This window comes from Kogia breviceps, chromosome 5, assembly GCF_026419965.1.
Source record: "Kogia breviceps isolate mKogBre1 chromosome 5, mKogBre1 haplotype 1, whole genome shotgun sequence".
In the NCBI taxonomy this organism is placed as follows: Eukaryota; Metazoa; Chordata; class Mammalia; order Artiodactyla; family Physeteridae; genus Kogia; species Kogia breviceps.
Window position 1 is genome coordinate 29,358,848 of NC_081314.1, and position 23,142 is coordinate 29,381,989.

The following is a 23,142-nucleotide window of genomic DNA, read 5'->3' on the forward strand; positions in this document are numbered from 1 at the left end:
TAGATGGACCTAGAGATTATCATACTAAGTGAAGTAAGTCAGACAGTGAAAGACAAACCTTATATATCACTTATATGTGGAATCTAAAATATGACACAAATGAACTTATGTACAAAACAGAAACAGACTCACAGACGTAGAGAACAGATGTGTGGTTGCCAAAGGGGAAAGGTGGGAGAGGGATAAATTAGGAGCTTGGGATTGCCAGATATACACTACTCTACATAAAATAGATAACCAACAAGGACCTACTGTATACCACAGGGAACTATATTCAATATCTTGTAATGACCTATAATGGAAAATAATCCGAAAAAGAATATATATATACATATATATACTTATATATATGAATTACTTTGCTGTACATCAGAAACTAGCAAAACATTGTAAATCAACTATACTTCAATTAAAACAAAGTGCTATTCCTTCCATCATTTCTTTTTTTTAATTTTTATTTTACATTGGATTATAGTTGATTAACAGTGTTGTGTTAATTTCAGGTGTACAGCAAAATGATTCAGTTATACATATACATGTATCTATTCTTTTTCAAAATTTTTTCCCATTTAGGTTATTACAGAATACTGAGCAGAGTTCCCTGCTGCTATATGGTAGGTCCTTGCTGGTTATCTATTTTAAATATAGCTGTGTGTACATGTCAATCCCAAACTCCCAATCTATCCCTCCCCCCTGCCACCCTTCCCCCTGGTAATCATTAGTTCCTTCTCTAAGTCTGTGAATGTGCTTCTGTTTTGTAAATAAGTTCATTTGTATCATTTTTTAAATCTTCTGCATATAAGCAATATCATATGATATTTGTCTTTCCCTGTCTGACTTATTTCACGTAATATGCTAATCTCCAGGTCCACCCATGTTGCTGCAAATGGCATTATTTCATTCTTTTTTATGGCTGCATAGTATTCCATTGTATATATGTACCACATCTTCTTTATCCATTAATCTGTCAATGTGTCCATTGACACATTGTGTCACACACAAATGTGTCCATTTGGTTGCTTCCATGTCTTGGCTTTTGTAAACAGCGCTGCAATGAACATTGGGGTGCACATATCCTTTCAAGTCATGTTTTTCTCCAGATATATGTCCAGGAGTAGGATTGCTGGATCATATGGTAGCTCTATTTTTAGTTTTTTTAGGAACCTCCATGCTGTTCTCCTTTGTAACATTGTAAATCAACTATACTTCAATTTTTTAAAAAATGCTGTTCCCTCCATCAAGTTTCTTTTTTCTCTTTTTTTCTTCTTCTGGTAAATTCCCATAGAATCGTGCCCTTTTATCCTGGTTTGTAATGGAACATTCATTTGTGTGCTTCTTCAATTAATGACAACCTCCCCAGCTAGAGTGGACTCCATGAAAACAGATACCATACACTTTGTTTGCTGGTCCACCACTCAAGTGTCTAGCATAGAGTAGTCACCCAAAAAATGTTAGTGGAAGGAAATGTTTGGGAAAGAGAAAGGGTGAGAGGGAGAGAAGAAGGGAGAAGACTTCACTTACAAGGATGGGAATGTTGAACATGAATGAAACCAAATCAGGGAATCAGAAAATTCTAGAGGTAGAATAATCCTATAAGACTATGCAGTGCAATACTGCAGCCACTAGGTATGTGTGGCTGTTTAGCACTTGAACTGTAGCTAGTGTGACTGAGAGAAATGAAATTTTAATTTTTGCTGAATTTTAATGTATTTTAATTTAAATAGTCACACGTGTCTAGTGCTTACTGTATTGAACAGTGCAAGCATAGAATGAATTCAATTCACTGATCTCACAGATAAAGAAAATAAGATCTAGAAAGGCAAAGCAACATGTGTAAATCTGTTCGAAGAGCCAGCATTAGAAACCAGGTCCCTTGAAATCTAGCCCATACCCTGGACTGCCATAAAGAAGATTAAATTGAAAGTCCATGTTACAGAAAGGCAAAGACCACATGAGAGTTTAGGCAGAAAAGGGCTGGAGAAGGTTGGTGTACTTCAGGGACAGTAAATCCTGAAGGGACAGTCACTTCTATGTTCCTGAGTCCCACCTCTGGGAAGTTTGCCTAATCTCAATCATAAAGCCAAGTGAAGTCAGGATTATTGAAAAGGATGATAATCAATGGGCTTGAGGTCCTTTAAGCTTCCCTTCCCTTTGGCCCTCCAAATGCAATCTTCTTGAGAGGAGAGGGTTCAGTGAGTGCTCCAGGGATGGCCACCTGCTTTGTCCCCTTAAAAGCTCTTTCAGAAGAGATCAAACACAGACCAGGAAGTGTTTCCCTGATCTTTCCAATCAGGAGAAACCTCACAGCTATAGAATGTCTTTCAGGCAAAGATATGGTTTCATCACATGCAACTTGAGAGATACATTACATTTTCGTACATTGTTACTTTCTGAACGACTAGATTTTTGTCATTTTAGAAGGTGTTTGAAGCAGGAGAAGATTCACTGTAACAGCTTCTGTTCACACAGAGAGGAGTCAGAGCCGAAGGGAAATTTAGAGACTTCAAGTTTTTTCCCAACAAATAACAGCCTGGGTAAATATTTCTGAACATTTAAAACTCAATATTGTCTCAGGCTACTCATACAATCTTCTCTTGATGATTTCATCTTGAAAAGTCCCCAAAGTTAAAATGACTGCCAAAAAAAATTGCAGAAGTGTCCTTAGCACTCTGGGAAACTATTCACCTTGTGATGACAATTGCCCTGTGGAAGAGCACAGCCAAAGAAGACAAAGCAAAATTCACAGTCAATAGAATAGGCCCACATTTACAAAAGCATTTGAGAGCTTGGTAACACATTCAGAAGGATAGCATCTTTTAATATTTATTTTTCATCATTTGAGGTTAAGCTTTGAAAAATATCAAGGGCCCACCATTAACTAAAAGCTTTCAGATTCTAAATTCTCCTTAAAAGAATCATTTCCCTTTTGTTAAGTATGAAACTCCTGTAATATTTTCTTTTAATATTGTCACCACCACTCTATTCCTGTCAAGGTCATCATTTTTGGCTTAAAGAACCCAATGCGTTACCAATTCTCTGTGACTTGATGAAGCCAAAACCAGCTGCAAGGAAGATGATCCCCCAAAATGTCTTCCAAGTCTCCATCTTAGATATGTACCTAGAGAGAGAAAGATAACTCATAATTAAAATTATGTCTTCATACAGTTAAAATGAGTGCATCATATTGTATATTCATTATACCTGAAGACAGTTGATTTAAAAACACACACACACACACACAACTATGTCCTTCCCCAGACCAATTATAAAAATAAAGAAGGACGTGTTGCCATATTTTTTCAGTTGTGCAAGGACTATGGTCTTGCTGACCCAACTCAGGAAGAATTTTGTAAACGCCTGAAGTATATACCTCAGACTTCATCTGTTTAAAGTTGTTCAGATATGGCTATAAAAGGAAAGATCATATAGGGCATGGGGTAGAACCACCATTTCACACACTGAATTCATTTGGTGGAACATAAACATTTCTGGATGATTTTGCTTGTATTTTTATACAAGCATTGGATGACCTGATAAACACTGTGGTATGAGGAAATATTCAAGTGTCTCAGAAGCACATCTGCCTGATAAAATCAGGCTAGCCTGAGAATATTTTACATGTTCCCAGAAGAAGCAGAACGCCAGACTTCCCTCTCCTAGACTTGGATCTAGTTCCAAAGGCCTCCATGGAAATCATCCACTCCCAATTCTATTTCTAATTTTTGACTCTAAGAAACCCCATATATTTAAAAATAAGAACAACATGGCAATCACATTGAATGAGATGTTCCAACTGGAACAAGGAACACTTCATCTTTATCTTCTATCTAACTAACCTCACAGCCATCCTCAGCAGAGTTCAGTGGGGCTAAAAGCAAGGATTCTTGGAGACAGACAACCTACGTTTGAATCTCAGATCTGCTACTTAATATTTGGATCTTGGGCAAGTTGCTTCTCTTCTTAGTTTCCCCATTTGTAAAATGGGAGCAATAATAGCATCTACTTCATAGCCTTGTGATAAAGATCAAATGAGTTCATTATTGTAAAACAGTTTACCCATGCCTGGCACTTAAAAGCACTCTTTAAGTGCTTGTTAAATAAGTCTTCTTATAAATTCACTATGTAAAAGTGAAAACGTATTCCCCCTAATTTGAAACTCTGAATCTGTGGAGGTAGAGGATCACTAATACTTTGCACTGTGTATTAATAAAGCAGTTATTTTGTTGTGTATATTGTACTTTATATTTTTTATTTGCTTGGTTCAGTTTTCACTTTCAGTTGATTGCTACTTTGTAAGTAACTGTGCTAATCTCCATGTTCCTCTCCTCAAATCTAGGAAAAGCCAGCTAAGCAGGCCTTACTTTGTTCATTTTGTTGATGGAAATGAAAAGGTCAGGTCCCAGAAAGGTTTAAGCAGAGTCCCAGGGCTACACAGTCATGCACAGTCAAGTTCTGCCCCAGGTAGCCTGATTCCAGGTCCATTGCATGGCTGTACTTCAAACATCTGCTTCAAACCCTTCAAGGAAAATCTCCAAGGCCAGACTGTCACTCAAGTCACCAGAGTCTGCTTCATGTAAAATGAAGACCTGTGAGCAATTTGCCTTGGGGTAAAAATGTGAGTTCAAGCCCTCTTTAAACTCATCAAAGAGCTTAAGCAAGAATCTCACAGTGTCTAAATCACTTTGCAGTCTCAGGCCCTTTAAGCAGAATATTGTGTAGAAATGATATCACAATGCCCAGAAATAGCAGCCACCCAACAGCTGAGTCCACTCTGCAGAAGGTGTAAGTGTAGCCACGCTGCTTCTCTAAGACATGTTTCTACTGTGCATGCTTCATTTTCTCCTTGGCAGTGATTCAGGGTGTGAGATAACCACATCTGTTATATTATTTTACAGCAACAGAAAATACTGGGAGAAGTCTTGACTCCAAAGGAAGCCTTGATTCTGGTTTCAGCTTGACCTTTGGCTCCATGTACTTGAGCAAGCCACAACTCTCAACGTTGATGTGATGACTCTAGAGAGCTTGGGACACCTATGATATTGCCCACTGTATTACAAACCTTCCCCAGAGCATTAATCCAGCGACTTTCCAATGAATGATGTGATATAATTGGATTCTCTGTTCCTCAGTTTCTACATCAACCTCCCATCAATGTCTCCTTAAGGAGGCTTGCAAGTAATTTGAAAGAAGATACTTTAAGAATAAGTTTTCCATTCCCCAACAAACTTTCATCTAATGGCAAATAAATGAAAGTGTGAATCTTAAAGAATAGATGGTTCTAATGGATTAAGGACAATGTGAGGGTAAAGAGAGTGAGAGTTTGGGGGCGGCTCCTGAGCCCGCAGGGAGCTCGGCCGGAGGCTCCTCGCTGGGGCAGGGACCTTTCCTCACCTGGGCCATACCATAATTCTGAATCATGTCTGATAACGGAGAACTGGAAGACAAGCCTCCAACACCTCCCCCCACCCCGTGCAAATGAGCAGTACCATTTTTAGCACTGTAGGCAAAGACCCTGTGTCAGCCAATCACAGTTTGAAACCTTTGACCTCTCTTCCAGAGGGAAAAAAAAAAAAACAGGAATAAAATCGTCTCTATATACTCAAGCACAGAGAAATTAAGTAAGAAGAAAGAGAAGGAAAGGCCAGAAATTTCTCCTCCATATGATTTTGAGCACACCATCCATGTTGGCTTTGAGGCTGTTACTGGAGAATTCACTTGCATGGCAGAACAGTGGGCTCAATTATTACAGACCTCCAATATCACAAAACTAGAGCAAAAGAAGAATCCTCGGGCTGTGCTGGATGTCTTAAAGTTCTATGACTCCAACACAGTGAAGCAGAAATATCTGAGCTTTACTCCTCCTGAGAAAGATGGCTTCCCGTCTGGAACACCAGCACTGAATACCAAGGGTTCGGAAACAGCAGTAGTAACAGAAGAAGATGATGATGATGAAGAAACACCTCCTTCTATTATTGCCCCATGACCAGATCATACAAAATCAATTTATACACGGTCTGTAACTGATCCTATTCCTGCACCAGTTGGTGATTCTAATGTTGACAGTGGTGCCAAGACTTCAGACGAGCATACAAAGAAGGCCAAAATGACAGATGAAGAGATTATGGAGCAATTAAGAACTATTATAAGCATAGGTGACCCTAAGAAAAAATATACAAGACATGAAAAAATTGGGCAAGGGGCTTCTGGCACAGTTTTCACTGCTACTGATGTGGCATTGGGACAAGAGATTGCTATTAAGCAGATTAATTTACAGAAACAGCCAAAGAAGGAATTGATCATTAATGAGATTCTGGTGATGAAAGAATTAAACAATCCCAACATAGTTAACTTCTTAGACAGTTTCCTGGTGGGAGACGAATTGTTTGTGGTAATGGAGTATCTCGCTGGGGGATCACTTACTGATGTTGTAACAGAGATCTGCATGGATGCAGCACAGATTGCTGCTGTACGCAGAGAGTGTTCACAGGCACTGGAGTTTTTACGTGCTAATCAAGTGACCCATAGAGACATCAAAAGTGACAATGTGCTTTGGGGCATGGAAGGATCTGTTAAACTTACTGACTTTGGTTTCTGTGCCCAGATCACTCCTGAGTAGAGCAAGCAAAGTACGATGGTTGGAATGCCATACTGTATGGCACCAGAGGTGGTTACACGGAAAGTTTATGGCCCTAAAGTAGACATCTGGTCTCTGGGTATTATGGCTATTGAGATGGTAGAAGGAGAGCCTCCATACCTCAGTGAAAATCCTTTGAGGGCCTGATAGCGACTAATGGAACCCCAGAACTTCAAAGCCCAGAGAAACTTCCCCAATATTTCAGGATTTCTTAAATCAATGTTTGGAGATGGATGTGCAGAAAAGGAGTTCAGCCAGAGAATTGTTACAGCATCCCTTCCTGAAACTGGCCAAACCATTATCCAGCTTGACACCACTGATCATGGCAGCTAAAGAAGCATTGAAGAGTAACCGTTAACATCATTGCTGTGGCCTCATATTCTTTTTTCCATTTTCTAAAAGAAGTCTTTTACTATATGAAAATTATTATTCTTTGGGGGTTTAAAGAAATGGTCTGCATAACATGGAGGGAAGAAACAAGCTACTACTTCCTGAAGAGAACCAAGAAAAAATTGCAAAACAGAGGGACAACTTTCTATTGAATCCCTTCTTTAGGGTTCAAAGGGAATTGTGGACTGAATCACTAGCCTTATGCCCTTCAGCAGAAAGCCCATCAGGGCCATTTATCATGTTTGAGATTTGCATTTTATTTTGCTGACTTCATTATAATAGATCCCATTCATTGCCCCTTCTGGGGTATTTTCAGTACTTGAATGGCAGATTTGAGTTTTTCAGAGTATTTGTTTTATCTGCTAGTCTTCTTTTCTCTCTTCTTCATAACTTTCTTTCTCCTGACTTGCTCCTTTTGAGTTGCTTTGAGAAATGTTTCTTATGCCTAAATTGGAGGCAAGTGTGATAGAAATTACATAGCTCCTTATATTGGCAAAGGAGTTCAATATGGTTTAACTTTGTTTAGAAGTTAGAACCAGCTATTGTTACATGTAACATTTCAGTTCAGAATTTGAACTGAAGGAAGGGAAGAGAAGTATGTGATTTTTATCTTTTTTAACAAATGTAAAAGAGTCAATCCTTAAAATTTCATAATAGTGAGTTTTTTGGCATTTGTTACTTGTATAGAGAGAAGACTAATAATCTATATTTATAACTAAATCATTGTAACAGTAAAAGAGTCCCATTGACTATACTTTCTTAGTTTCATTTTTCTTTCTATGTCCTCTTCAGATTTGGCTTCAGGACTTTGTGTGGCTACTTTCCCCTTCCCTCTTTTTTTCCCTTCATTTTGGAAATAAGCTTCTGTATATGTTGTAATTTTAGCTAGTTTGTTTTTTAATTAACCCTTTCTCACCCTACTCCTCACCCCCTTCCCATGGTAAATAATATAATAACCATTGAATTTTCAGAATTTAAAAGTTAACTTTTTATTCTATTTAAAGGTAAAAAATATTTGGAACTAGAAGAGATGAAGTGAGAGGCTTGAACCTTGGTGAGCTCTAAAATAATTAGATAACATTATATTCATGAAAGAGAAATGTCGGTTACTTAGAGATGCAGCTTCTGACCAATAAACTGTAGAGATTTTTGTAAACATTGTTCCCAACCCATTACCAACATTTTTTTTTTAGTTTAATAGACATTTAGTCAATCATTATCTATAGTTGAACCACCTCTACACACAAAGTAATATGGTTTAAGATTTTCTAAGTGGGAAGGAATTTGAGTCTCAAAAGATTTTGCGAGCCTGCTACATGTTTTCTGGAAATCATTTAAGTGGGCCTTTTAAAAGACCCTTGAAGAAAATACAAGGAAAATTGGTTTGAAAGAAATCCAGCAATTAGATTTCCAAATTAAACTACCTATTAAGATAGCAAACCAAGAACTGGAAAGAACTGGGGCAACTCCTCTTCCATATTTCCTACGCACTCAACTCCACCCTGGGAAGCAGAAGCTTAGTCTAGGGGAAGTCATGAGGCAAGCAGAATGTGGTGGTACGCCCGACCACAACCGGTGGGTGGCCTGGCACGTTTGTGGGATGGTGAGGCTCTTGGGCGTAGTTTGAGCAGGGATGAGAAAAATAACTGTAGACCACACATAAAATTGGAAACCAATTGAACTTGTATTGACACCAACTACACAACTCTTCTTAGTAGCCTTATGGGAATGGATAAAGTGATGAGCCAAGATAACACTGACTAGACTTAGCAATGTTACTTTTAAATAAAACCAACCCTATTTTCCCCAAGACAGCTTAGGTTTCGTAATGGGTCACAAACTAATACTAAAAATAAAATATTTAAAAATTTGATCCAAGCCCCTTCTATCCTCCCACACTTGAAAGGGACCTGATGAACACCAATTTTCCAATCCTAGCATAATTAGCTTCCAAACCTTAGGGTTAAAAACTCCCTCTTCATTTACCCAATGTTCAATTTCCACCAGTTTCAATATACACTAGTGTAAATACCATAACTATTTTGCATGAAGTTAAGTATTCTTCAGATCAGAGTCACGGGATTGAACCAGGAGCTCCCACCTTTTATGGGAACTTCAGTGGTATCATCGAGGCCAAGGCAATTTAATTTAGGCTAACCAGGATTTGTTTCAATTTGTAAGAGAAACATCTTACAACAGGTTTATTCAATTCTCTTAAAAAATGGTGGTATTCCTTTACTTTCCGCCTTTTGGAAGCAGCAGTTACATATATGGAATAGCAGATTAAGTCTAAAAATGTGGGCCCTAGTTAACTTTACTTTTCAGCATAATGATCGTGATAAAGGATCATGACATCCTTCACATTTCCAAGGAAAACCCAATTTTAAGTCTGTGCTTGCCAAACTCCGTAAAACAGCCACTTTAGAGTAAACCAACAGAGCATTGCCTCACCTCACTAAAGCTGTAAGTTTCATCACATGCAGCAACAAATCTACATGGCTAGTTTCTGCACTCCTCTTTTACAGAATTTTACACCTATTGTTACCAGACAGCATTTTAAACACGGACATATCAACTGCCTAATAAAGCAAAAACAAAGGCATTTCCCATATTAGAAACAAGATACACCATCACTTAAAATCTTCAAACATTATTGCACTTTAACTTTCAGAATTTGACAATGCATTCAATGAAGCAATCCGCAGACAACTAGTTTCAACAGACAGATTAAAAAACACTTTTAAGCAGACGTGGATGTCCTAAACTGTTTATTAGGTAAGGATTTTGCAAACATTACTTATATTATTGGCAGTGGTGGAGCTGGAGAGTATTGCGCCTTCTCCAGGCTGCGTGGTGAGAACCACCGATCGTGTGGTGGAACTTGTAGCCTTTGCAGAGGCCTCGGCTCTTCCTGCCTGCAGAGGTCAGCCCCCGCATCTCCCTGTGCTTGTGGACTGGTTTGGTGATCCACTGGGTGTCAGGGTTTCTTCTGATAGCTTTATGGAAGGGATCAATGAGGATAACCTCAAAAAATTTGTACGTAGAATCTTCATCCACCCAGTAAGAATTCAGGACCCTCAGGGCCCCACAGTGGCATCCCGCTCGCTCCTCGGAAACAGACTGAAGGCTCCGGGCAAGCTTGAGCTGGTTGACGCCGTGGTGGACGGGCTTGCCGTAGGTGGCACCCTTCGGGACCGGACGTTTGCGGCCACCGCGGCGCACGCGAACCTGACATACCACATAACCTTGCTTGGCCTTGTAGCCCAGCCTGCGCGCCCTGTCGGACCGGGTGGGGCGCGGAGCCCGGGGCAGCGCCCAGAGCTGGCGATACTGCCAGCAGCGAACCCTGAGCAGAAAGCGCATCACGTCCAACTGCTTCTTCCTCCACAGCTGCTGGATGTACTTGTACGTGCCCATCTCGACTCCCCTGATGGCTGCCGCCAAATGAAAAGGAAGGACCCTTTCTCCCCCATTACCAACATTTTTACTGTCTGTGAGAACTTAAGTGACAAAGTACTTCTTGGTAAATTCATGGGTCATTTGAGATGTTCAGTTACTTTAGATTTTTTTCAAATAAGTAAATAATATTCATGTAAAAATTGGAGATGGGCCTTCGCTGGTGGCGCAGTGGTTGAGAGTCCGCCTGCCGATGCAGGAGACACGGGTTCGGGCCCCGGTCCGGGAAGATCCCACATGCCGCGGAGCGGCTGGGCCTGTGAGCCGTGGCCGCTGAGCCTGCGCGTCTGGAGCCTGTGCTCCGCGACGGAAGAGGCCACAGCGGTGAGAGGCCAGAGTACCGAAGGAAAAAAAATAAAATAAAAAACCTGGAGAAAGAAAGAATAATGAAACGTGCTTGTTGATAGCAATACATTTTAAATTTTAAAGATTTTAAAAAGGTCTGTGGCCTGTAGGATTAATTATTAGAGTGCCCTCTCTTCTCCCTTCCCTTCCTCTCCTCTTCTTCTCTCATCATTTTAATTGTTTGGCTTTTGGAGGCAGTATTGTCCCTTCTGACATGCCAAGAGCCACATGAAAGAGAAAAATCTGTGCTTTGGTTCTGGCTTTTTTTTCCCACCATTGGGTCCTAATTGACTTGCCATCCTGCAATAGTACAAGTCATGAATAAAAATAATTTTGATTGGGCTTCCCTGCTGACGCAGTGGTTGAGAGTCGGCCTGCCGATGCAGGGGACACAGGTTCGTGCCCTGGTCCAGGAAGATCCCACATGCCGCGGAGCGGCTGGGCCTGTGAGCCATGGCTGCTGAGCCTGCGCGTCCGGAGCCTGTGCTCCGCAACGAGAGAGGCCACAACAGTGAGAGGGCCGCGTACAGCAAAATAATAATAATAATTTTGATGTTTTGGAGTACATTAGGAGAACGTAATAGAGTTTTATTTCCTATCATTCCCATCATATCTGTGTTAAGATACAGGTATAAGGACAGAAAAGGCTGGTGGGTTTTTTGGGTTTTTTTAATTGGTAAGGCAGGAAGGTTTTCACAAAAATAAGACAATTAGTGAAACTTGTATCTAGAGCACTTAATGGTCTCTGTTTTCAATTTGATTCTTGATTTCATTTTTCTCTGGATTATATTGGCTTTCTACAGCTATTACTAAATTACTTTACAGAAATAAGCTGGTTTATTCCTGGTGGAAAGCTACAGTGTCTCCTGAGTTCCATATTTGAACATTCTTTGTAAATAGTTGTCTGGATGAATTATGATAAAGAAGATGCTACCAATGAAATAGAAAACCAACTACATGATATAAGACTGTGATCCTCATGACCACTCTAGAAGGCACTTCCATACATAAGTCATAAAGACCATATTCACTGAATGCAGTGCCAATGCCCCATTTTTATGCCTGTGACTCAACAAAAGTCTTTTAAGGTTATAGAAGCAGTTTGGGATTTGTATTTACAACTTCTTTGATGGTTACCTGCGTGTACATTGCTGGCAATGGACTTTGTCATTAAAACCTGACTCCTAGGTTAAGGAGCTACAGTGTGGTTTCTTCTTTACCTACTTGGATAAACGAACTTGTAATAGAAATGTACTTTGGTTAATCCTGAAATGTGTCATTTTTGAATAATCTTAAAAGCAATATAGAATTGTGATTTATTAATTTTAAATTAAAATATTCACATCTTGTTGCAAGAAAAATTATATCTGAAAAAAAAGTGAGAGTTTGAAAGAGCCAGGAATAATGATCCAAAATAAATTCATGCATAATGATTACAATTGCTATTATTACAATGATACCATACTTCAATTTTTTTAACTCTTAGGTAATAAAGTTAGATGAAATATAAAACCTTCAAGTAGTGTATCTACATTTTCATATTCCATTATGTCCTAATTATTGGTATTAATGCAATTAGTCATAAGAAATGAGAAGTTGCAGACCTACTACAGAATAGACTTGAGGACGTGGGGAGGGGGAAGGGTATGCTGGGACGAAGTGAGAGAGTGGCATGGACTTATATATACTACCCAATGTAAAATAGATAGCTAGTGGGAAGCAGCCACATAGCACAGGGAGATCAGCTCAGTGTTTTGTGACCACCTAGAGGGGTGGGATAGGGAGGATGGGAGGGATATGCAAGAGGGAAGAGATATGGGGATGTATGTATATGTATAGCTGATTCACTTTGTTATAAAGCAGAAACTAGCACACCATTGTAAAGCAATTATACTCCAATAAAGATGTTAAAAAAAAGAAAGAAATGAGAAGTATTTTTAGTTAGTTGTAAATAAAGCACTAAAGTTGTTTATGGAAATCTAGTGGGAAAGTCAAAAGTTTATAAATATTTTACAGCTGTGCTTATGTGTGCTATATCACTGAAGAGAAAAAGGTCTGTAGATTGACTTAGTATCTACATTACATATACTATTTAATAAGGATGTTTAAATCTAATTTAAGCTGTAGAAGGGGGGTTGAATTTAAACATGTGTAGGGCTCATCGTGGAAGGAAAAAAATGAAGTTATTAAATGAATTGTAAAATAGGTAGGGATTGAATTGGATACCGATTTTTTTTTAATTAAAAAAAATTTGTTTTGGCCACACCACATAGCATTCAGGATCTTAGTTCCCTGACCAGAGATTGAAACCATGCCCCCTGCAGTGGAAGCACAGAGTCTTAACCACTGGACCACCAGGGAAGTCCCAGGATACCAATTCTTTACTATCTACTATTAGAAATAATTCTAGGGGGGTTGGGGTAGAGAGAGACTTCTCTCAAACTATGTTGCTCAAATAGTTATCTGAAAGATCTTTTTTTTTAAGATCAATTTGTTCAGTTAAATTATTTTGCAGCCACCATAGTAACAATTGATTCAGGGAAGAATCACCAAGAGATTTTAACACCATTGGGTAAAAGTGTGTTGGGAAACAGGGTTTTAACACAGTTTCAAAGTACCTCCTCAAAAATTACTTATAAATTACAAAAGGCAAGAAAAGTACAATGGAGAAATGATGGACACAGCTTAATCAAGTGATCAAAATTAATATCAACAATAATAGGATAAACTAACACCATATACCTCCTGATGTTATACATGAGAAAACTCAACGTCATTTATATGGTAGCCCTCCCCAAAATCCATGACCTAAATCTAATAATGATGAAACAATCATATAAACCAAAACTTGGGGACAGTGTAAAAAATAACAGGCCTGTGCTCCTCAAAAATATGAATTTCATGAAAAACAAAGAAAAACTGAAGAACTGAGACAAACACTCTAACAAGACATGACAGCTCAAGGCAGTGCATGATCTTAGATTGGGAAAAAATGTTATAAAAGACATTAAGACAATAGGTAAAATTTTAATATGGGCTGAATATTATATAATTATTCTGTATCAATGTTAAATTTCCTGATTTCAATCATTGTATTATAGTCATGTAAGAGAATGTCATTGTTATTAATAAATACACACAATACATTATGGGGCAGAGGGTCTTGAGGTCAGCAACTTGCAAATATTCAGCAGCATTATAATAATTCAGAGAGAGAGAGAAGGGAGGAATAAAACATTGCAATACTCTTGCAACATTTTATCAGGTGTCTACTGCTTGCCAGACAATATGTCAGGCACTAGAAATAACAGATTAATGAAATATATCTTTTCCTCAGAGGACTTGGAGCTCTCGTGGAGAGAAAGACATGGATATGCTGCAGTATCATGGGGTAAGCAAAATAATATTGAAATCTACACAAGGTCCTGAGGAGCACAATGGGGAACACCCCTCTGCACTTGGTTGAAGGCTTCACAGAGCAGATGACGTTGGAGTTGGGACTCAAAGGATGAGGAGAAATTTGTAAGTGAGCAAGAGGAGAAAGGGAGTTCCAGGCAGAAGGACAGCATGTGCAAGGGCACAGGAGAGGTATTAGGCACCCCAAACAGAATCCATCCAAGGCCTCAAGAGCCTACATTTGGCATGCAGAGGACTTGGTTAAGCCTGCCTTGGTGATCACAAGGCAAGCCGTATGAGCTCTTAAGGTATGATGAGTCTAATGGCGACCTTGCCTTTCTGAAATGCCTAAACTAAGAGGGAGGGATAGAAAAGGGGACCTGGGCAGAGTTTCTCCATCTTCAACCATAAACCTCTTTAACTCCATTTAATTTGACCAATAGTGCTTTGTATACCAGTGTCCAAGGTTTCTGTTCTTCCTCTGTGGACCATTCAACAATAAAATGGAAAGATGCCATCACTAATGTTCTATGCTGGGGCTCTCACACTTGAGCATTGCATCAGAATCATCCAGAAGACCTGTCAAAACCCAGCTTCTGAAGCCCACCTCCAGAGGTTATGATTCAATAGGTCTGGGGTGGGACCTGAGAATTTGCATGCTGAGCTGGTCCAAGGAACCACATTTTAAAAATCATTCTTTGGAGAGACATTCAAGATGGCAGAGGAGTAAGACGTGGAGATCACCTTCCTCCCCATAAATACATCAGAAATACATCTACATGTGGAATAACTCCTGCAGAACACCTACTGTACGCTGTCAGAGGACCTCAGACTTCCCAAAATGTAAGAAGCTCCTCATGTACCTGGGTAGGGTAAAAGAAAAACAAAAAGACAGAGACAAAAGAATAGGGATGGGACCTGCACCTCTGGTAGGGAGCTGTGAAGGAGAAAAAGTTTCCACACACTAGGAAGCCCCTTCACTGTCAGAGATGGAGGGTGGCAGGGGGGAAGCTTCTGAGCCATGGAGGAGAGTGCAGCAACAGGGGTGCAGAGGGCAAAGCAGAGAGATTCTCGCACAGAGGATTGGTGCTGACCAGCACTCACCAGCCGGAGAGGCTTGTCTGCTCACCGGCCGGGATGGGTGTGGACTGGGAGCTGAGGCTTAGGCTTCGGAGGTCAGACCCCAGGGAGAGGACTGGGGTTGGTTGCATGAACACAGCCTGAAGTGGGCTAGTGCACCACAGCTAACCGGGAGGGCATCTGGGGAAAAGTCTGGACCTGCCAAAGACAAGAGACCATTGTTTTGGGGTGTGCAAGGAGAGGGGATTCAGAGTACTGCCTAAACGAGCACCAGAGAGAGGTGTGAGCCATGGCTATCAGTGCATACACCAGAGATGAGCATGAGACACTAAGGCTACTGCTGCAGCCACCAGGAAGCCTGTGTGCAAGCACACGTCACTATCCCCTCTCTGGAGCCTGTGCAGCCCGCCACAGCCAGGGTCCCGTGATTCAGGGACAACTTCCCCGAGAGGACACACTGTCCACCTCAGGCTGGTGCAACATCATGCTGCCCTCTGCTGTTGCAGCCTCACCCTACACTCCATACCCCTCCCTCCCCCTGGCCTGGGTGAGCCAGAGCCCCCTAATCAGCTGCTACTTTAACCCTGTCCTGTCTGGGTGAAGAACAGACACCCTCAGGAGACCTACACTCAGAGGCAGGGCCAAATCCAAAGCTGAACCCCAGGAGCTGTGCAAACAAAGAAGAGAAACGGAAATTTCTTCCAGCAGCCACAGAAGCAGAGGATTCAATCTCCACAATCAACGTGATGTACCCTGCATCTCTGGAATACCTGAATAGACAACAAATCATCCGAAAATTGAGGCAGTGAACTTTGGGAGCAACTGTAGACTTGGGGTTTGCTTTCTGCATCCAATTTGTTTCTGGCTTTATGTTTATGTTACTTTAGTATTTAGAGTTTATTACTATTGGTATATTTGTTTACTGATTTGGTTGCTCTCTCCCTTTTTTTTATATAGATGTTTTTTTCCTTTTTCTCTTTTGGTGAGTGTGCATGTGTATGCTTCTTTGTGTGATTTTGTCTGTATAGCTTTGCTTTTACCATTTGTCCTAGGGTTCTGTCTGTTTTTGTTTTCTTTTGTTTTGTTTTTCAGTATAGTTTTTAATGCTTTTTAGCATTGGTGGAATTGTTTTTTTTGGTGTCATTGCTCTCTTCTTTCTTTTTTTCCCATTTTTAATTTTTCTTATTTTTTTATTTTAATAACTTTAATTAATTAATTTTTCTTTCTTTTATTCTCCCTTTTCTCCTGAGCCATGTGGCAGACAGCGTCTTGGTGCTCCAGCCAGGTGTCAGGTCTGTGTCTCTGAGGTCGGAGAGCTCAGTTCAGGACATTGGTCCACCAGAGACCTCCCAGCTCCACATAATATCAAATGACAAAAGCTCTCCCAGAGACCTTCATCTCAACGCGAAGACCCAGCTCCACTCAACAACTAGCAAGCTACAGTGCTGGACACCGTATGCCAAACAACTAGCAAGATAGGAACACAACCCCACCCATTAGCAGAGAAGCTGCCTAAGATCAAAATAAGGTCACAGACACCCCAAAACACACCACCAGACATGGTCTTGCCTACCAGAAAGAGAAGATCAAGCCTCATCAGCCAGAACACAGGCACCAGTCCCCTCCACCAGGAAGCCTACATAACCGACTGAACGAACTTTAGCCTTTGCGGGCAGACACCAAAAACAATGGGAATGAACAACGAACCTGCAGCCTGCGAAAAGGAGACCTCAAACAGAGTAAGTTAAGCAAAATGAGAAGACAGTGAAACACACAGAAGATGAAGGAGCAGGGTAAAAACCCCCCAGACCAAACAAATGAAGAGGAAATACGCAGTTTACCTGGAAAATAATTCAGAGTAATGATAGTAAAGATGATCTAAAACCTTGGAAATAAAATGCAGAAAATAAAAGCAACATTGAACAAGGACCTAGAAGAACTAAAGAGCAAACAAACAATGATGAACAACACAATAATGAAATTTAAAATTCTCTAGAAGGAATCAATAGCAGAATAACTGAGGCAGAAGAACGCATAAGTAACCTGGAAGATAAAATAGTGGAAATAACTACTGCAGAACAGAAAAAAGAAAAAAGAATGAAAAGGATTGAGGACAGCCTCAGAGACCTCTGGGACAATATTAACTACACCAACATTCGATTATAGGGGTCCAAGAAAAAGAACAGAAAAAGAAAGGGACTGAGAAAATATTTGAAGAGACTATAGTTGAAAACTTCCCTAATATGGGAAAGGAAATGGTCAGTCAAGTCCAGGAAGTGCAGAGAGTCCCATACAGGATAAATCCAAGGAGAAACGTGCCAAGACACATATTAATCTAACTATCAAAAATTAAATACAAAGAAAAAATATTAAAAGCAGCAAGGAAAAAACAACAAATAACATACAAGGGAATCCCCATAAGGTTAACATCTGATCTTTCAGCAGAAACTCTGCAAACCAGAAGGGAGTGGCAGGACATATTTAAAGTGAAGAAAGGGAAAGAACTACAACTAAGATTTTTATACCCAGCAAGGATCTCATTCAGATTTGATGGAGAAATTAAAACATTTACAGACAACAAAAGCTAAGAGAATTCAGCACCACCAAACCAGCTTTACAACAAATGCTAAAGGAACTTCTCTAGACAGGAAACACAAGAGAAGGAAAAGACCTACAATAACAAACCCAAAACAGTTAAGAAAATGGTAACAGGAACATACATATCGATAACTACTTTAAATGTAAATGGATTAAATGATCCAATCCAAAGACATAGACTGGCTGAATGGATACAAAAACAAGACCTGTATATATGCTGTCTACAAGAGACCCACTTCAGACTTAGGGACACATACAGATAGAAAGTGAGAGGAAGGAAAAAGACATTGCATGCAAATGGAAATCAAAAGAAAGCTGGAGTAACAATTCTTATATCAGACAAAATAGACTTTAAAATAAAGACTATTGGGCTTCCCTGGTGGTGCAGTGGTTGAGAGTCCACCTGCTGATTCAGGGGACACGGGTTCATGCCTCGGTCTAGGAAGATCCCACATGCTGCGGAGCGGCTAGGCCTGTGAGCCATGGCTGCTGAGCCTGCGTGTCCGGAGACTGTGCTCTGCAATGGGAGAGGCCACAGCAGTGAGAGGCCTGCGTACCGCAAATAAATAAATAAATAAATAAATAAATAAAGACTATTACAAGAGACAAAGAAGGACACTACATAATGATCAAAGGATCAATCCAAAAAGAATATATAACAATTGTAAATATTTATGTACCCAACATAGGAGCACCTCAATACATAAGGCAAATGCTAACAGCCATAAGAGGGGAAATCGACAGTAACACAATCATAGTAGAGGACTTTAACACCCCACTTGCACCAATGGACAGATCATCCAAAATGAAAATAAATAAGGAAACACAAGCTTTAAATGATACATTACACAAGATGGACTTAATTGATATTTATAACACATTCCATCTGAAAACAATAGAATACACTTTCTTCTCATGTGCTAATGGAACATTGGCCAAGATAGATCATATCTTGGGTCACAAATCAAGCCATGGTAAATTTAAGAAAATTGAAATTGTATCAAGTATCTTTTCTGACCACAATGCTATGAGACTAGATATCAATTACAGGAGGCTAAACATGGAGGCTAAACAATACACTACTAAATAACCAAGAGATTATTGAATAAATCAAAGAGGAAATAAAAAAATACATAGAAACAAATGACAATGAATACATGACAACCCAACACCTATGGGAGGCAGCAAAATCAGTTCTAAAAGGGAAGTTCATAGCAATACAATCCTACCTCAAGAAACAAGAAACATCTCAAATAAACATCCTAAGCTTACACCTAAAGCAATGAGAGAAAGAAGAACAAGAAAAAACAAAATTAGCAGAAGGAAAGAAATCATAAAGATCAGATCAGAAATAAATGAAAAACAAATGAAAGAAACAATAGCAAAGATCAATAACACTAAAAGCTGCTTCTTTGAGAAGATAAACAAAATTGATACACCATTAGCCAGACTCAACAAGAATAAAAGGGAGAAGACTCAAATCAATAGAATTAGAAAGAAAAAGAAGTAACAACTGACAATACAGAAATAAAAAGGATCATAAGAGATTACTACAAGCAACTATATGCCAATAAAATGGACAATCTGGAAGAAATGGGCAAATTCTTAGAAAAGCACAACTTCCGAGACTGAAGCAGGAAGAAATAGAAAATATAAACAGACCAATCACAGGCACTGAAATTGAGACTGTGATTAAAAATCTTCCAATAAACAAAAGCCCAGGGCCAGATTGCTTCACAGGCAAATTCTACCAAACATTTACAAAAGAGATAACACCTATCCTTCTCAAACTCTTCCAAAATATAGCAGAGGGATGAACACTCCCAAACTCATTCTACAAGGCCACCATCACCCTGATAACAAAAGCAGACAAAGATACCACAAAGAAAGTAAACTACAGGCCAATATCACTGGGGAAAATACATGCAAAAATCCTCAACAAAATACTAGCAAACAGAATCCAACAGAACATTAAAATATCATACACCATGATCATGTGGGGTTTATCCCAGGAATGCCAGGATTCTTCAATATATGCAAATCAATCAATCTGATACACCTTATTAACAAATTGAAGGAGAAAAACCATATGATACTCTGAACAGAATCAGAAAAATCTTTTGACAAATTTCAACACCCATTTATGGTAAAAATAAAAACCCTGCAGAAAGTAGGCATAGAGGGAAATTACCTCAACAAAATAAACACCATATATGACACACCCACAGCCAACATCATTCTCATTGGTGAAAAACTGAAACCATTTCCTCTAAGATCAGGAACAAGACAAGGTTGTGCACTCTCACCACTATTATTCAACAGTCTTCGAAGTTATAGCCACAGCAATCAGAGAAGAAAAAGAAATAAAAGAAATCCAAATTGGAAAAGAAGAAGTAAAACCATCACTGTTTGCAGATGACATGGTACTATACATAGAGAATCCTAAAGATGGTACCAGAAAACTACTAGAGCTAATCAATGAATTTGGTAAAGTAGCAGGATACAAAATTAATGCACAGAAATCTCATGCATTCCTATACACTAATGATGAAAAATCTGAAAGAGAAATTAAGGAAACACTCCCATTTACCATTGTAACAAAAAAGATAAAATACCTAGGAATAAATCTACCTAAGGAGACAAAAGACCTATATGCAGAAAACTATGACACTGGTGAAAGAAATTAAGAATGATACAAACAGAGGGAGAGATAAACCATGTTCTTGGATTGGAAGAATCAACATTGTGAAAATGCCTATACTACCCAAAGCAATCTACAGATTCAGTGCAATCCCTATCAAACTACCAATGGAATTTTTCACAGACTACAACAAAAAATTTCACAATTTGTATGGAAACACAAAAGATCCCGATTAGCCAAAGCAGTCTTGAGAAAAAAAAAAAAAAAAAGAGTGGGAGGAATCAGGCTCCTGGACTTCAGACTATACTACAAAGCTACAGTAATCAAGACAGTATGGTACTGACACCAAAAACAGAAAAATAGATCAATAGAACATGATAGAAAGCCCAGAGATAAAACCACGCACATATGGTCACTTTATTTTTGATAAAGGAGGCAAGAATATAAAATGGAGAAAAGACAGCCTCTTCAGTAAGTGGTGCTGGGAAAACTGGACACCTATATGTAAAAGAATGAAATTAGAACACTCCCTAAAACCATACACAAAAATAAACTCAAAATGAATTAAAGACCTAAATGTAAGGCCAGGCACTATAAAACTCTTTGAGGAAAACATAGGCAGAACACTCCATGACATAAATCACAGCAAGATCCTTTTTGACCGACCTCCTAGAGAAATGGAAATAAAAACAAAAATAAACAAATGGAACCTAATGAAACTTAAAAGCTTTTGCACAGCAAAGGAAACCATAAACAAGATGAAAAGACAACCCTCAGAATGGGAGAAAACATTTGCAATTGAAGCAACTGACAAAGGATTAATTTCCAAAATTTACAAGCAGCTCATGCAGCTCAATATTAAAAAAAATATATATCCAATCCAAAAATGGGCAGAAGACCTAAATAAACATTTCTCCAAAAGATATACAGATTGCCAACAAACACATGAAAGAATGCTCAACATCACTAATCATTACAGAAGTGCAAATCAAAACTGCAATGAGGTATCACCTCACACCGGTCAGAATGGCCATCATCAAAAAATCTACAAACAATAAATGCTAGAGAGAGTGTGGAGAAAAGGGAACACTCTAGCACTGTTGGTGGCAATGTAAATTGATACAGCCACTAAGGAGAACAGTATGGAGGCTCCTTAAAAAACTAAACATAGAACTACCATATGACTCAGCAATCTCACTACTGGGCATATACCCTGAGAAAACCATAATTTAAAAAAAGTCATGTACCACAATGTTCACTGCAGCTCTATTTACAATAGCCAGGACATGGAAGCAACCTAAGTGTCCATTGACAGATGAATGGATAAAGAAGATGTGGCACACATATACAATGGAATATTACTCAGCCATAAAAAGAAACGAAATTGAGTTATTTGTAGTGAGGTGGATGGACCTAGAGTCTGTCGTACAGAGTGAAGTCAGAATGGGAAAAACAAATCCCGTATACTAACACATATATATGGAATCTAAAAATAAAAAAGGTTCTGAAGAACCTAGGGGCAGGACAGCAATAGAGACACAGACATAGAGAATGGACTTAAGGACACAGGGAGGGGGAAGGGTACGCTGGGACAAAGTGAGAGAGTGGCATGGACATATATACACTACCAAATGTAAAATAGATAGCTAGTGGGAAGCAGCCACATAGCACAGGGACATCAGCTTGGTGCTTTGTGACCACCTAGAGGGGTGGGATAGGGAGGATGGGAGGGATATGCAAGAGGGAAGAGATATGGGGATATATGTATATGTATAGTTGATTCACTTTGTTATAAAGGTGAAAGTAACACACCATTGTAAAGCTATTATACCCCAATAAAGATATTTTTTAAATAAAAAATAAAAATAAAACCCATCCTCTATGCATTCAGCATGCAATGGTTCCACTCAGGCAGACATCTGCTCCATTTACCTTCAACAGCATCTCTAGCTCCACGTGGAGAAAATCAAGTGTCTGTTATCAACTACATGGGCAAAGGGAAGAGAAGATCAATTTAAGAATGTTTTGTTTGTATATACATGACTGAGAGGTAAGCAAAAGCTTCAAAATATTTGGATGAAAGACCCAATGCAAATGTGCAAGGTTAATTTAACGCATTTTTTTCAGTTTGATTTCTAATATACTTTATCCTCTGAAGTCCAGAGATATGTTCCTTTTTAATTTTTTTCCACTCACTTAAGCAGGATTATTTTAAGCACTGTATTTTTGGCTTTCTCACAAAACAGTCTTGCAGTGTACCACATCAGGGCAACAGGAAGCTCCAGAAGGCAAACAACTGGGGGACATGAACAGATTCTTCTGTACACATCATAGTAGAATCCACACAGCATGTTTGACAGTTGAAAAAATACTAAAGGTTAGCCTTTAACCTATTGCATAAACATTAGCATTTGCTTCCCGTGTCCATTCACAAGTCTTATGACAGCTTGGATATATATATACAACTTCGTTGTAGACTATTCGAGGGAGGATGTGCCAAACATTTCAATGGCAATTAATGTGTCATCAGGCTTGGGAAAAAAAATAATAAGGTGCAGAATTATGGAGCATTCCTCCAGGGAGCGTTAAGGATTACAATACC

The 23,142-nt window shown here is 39.2% G+C and overlaps 1 protein-coding gene and 1 pseudogene across 1 annotated transcript; one reads left to right on the forward strand and one right to left on the reverse strand.

The window, feature by feature from the left end:
* The first annotated feature begins 5,416 nt into the window (after window positions 1–5,416).
* Window positions 5,417–7,014, forward strand: LOC131756659 (serine/threonine-protein kinase PAK 2 pseudogene; annotated as a pseudogene).
* Window positions 7,015–9,826: 2,812 nt separating this feature from the next.
* On the reverse strand, window positions 9,827–10,441 carry LOC131756662 (large ribosomal subunit protein eL15-like). Its single transcript, XM_059063667.2, has one exon. It carries the CDS (start codon window positions 10,439–10,441, stop codon window positions 9,827–9,829), a length of 615 nt encoding a protein of 204 aa, XP_058919650.1.
* Between the last annotated feature and the right edge of the window lie 12,701 nt (window positions 10,442–23,142).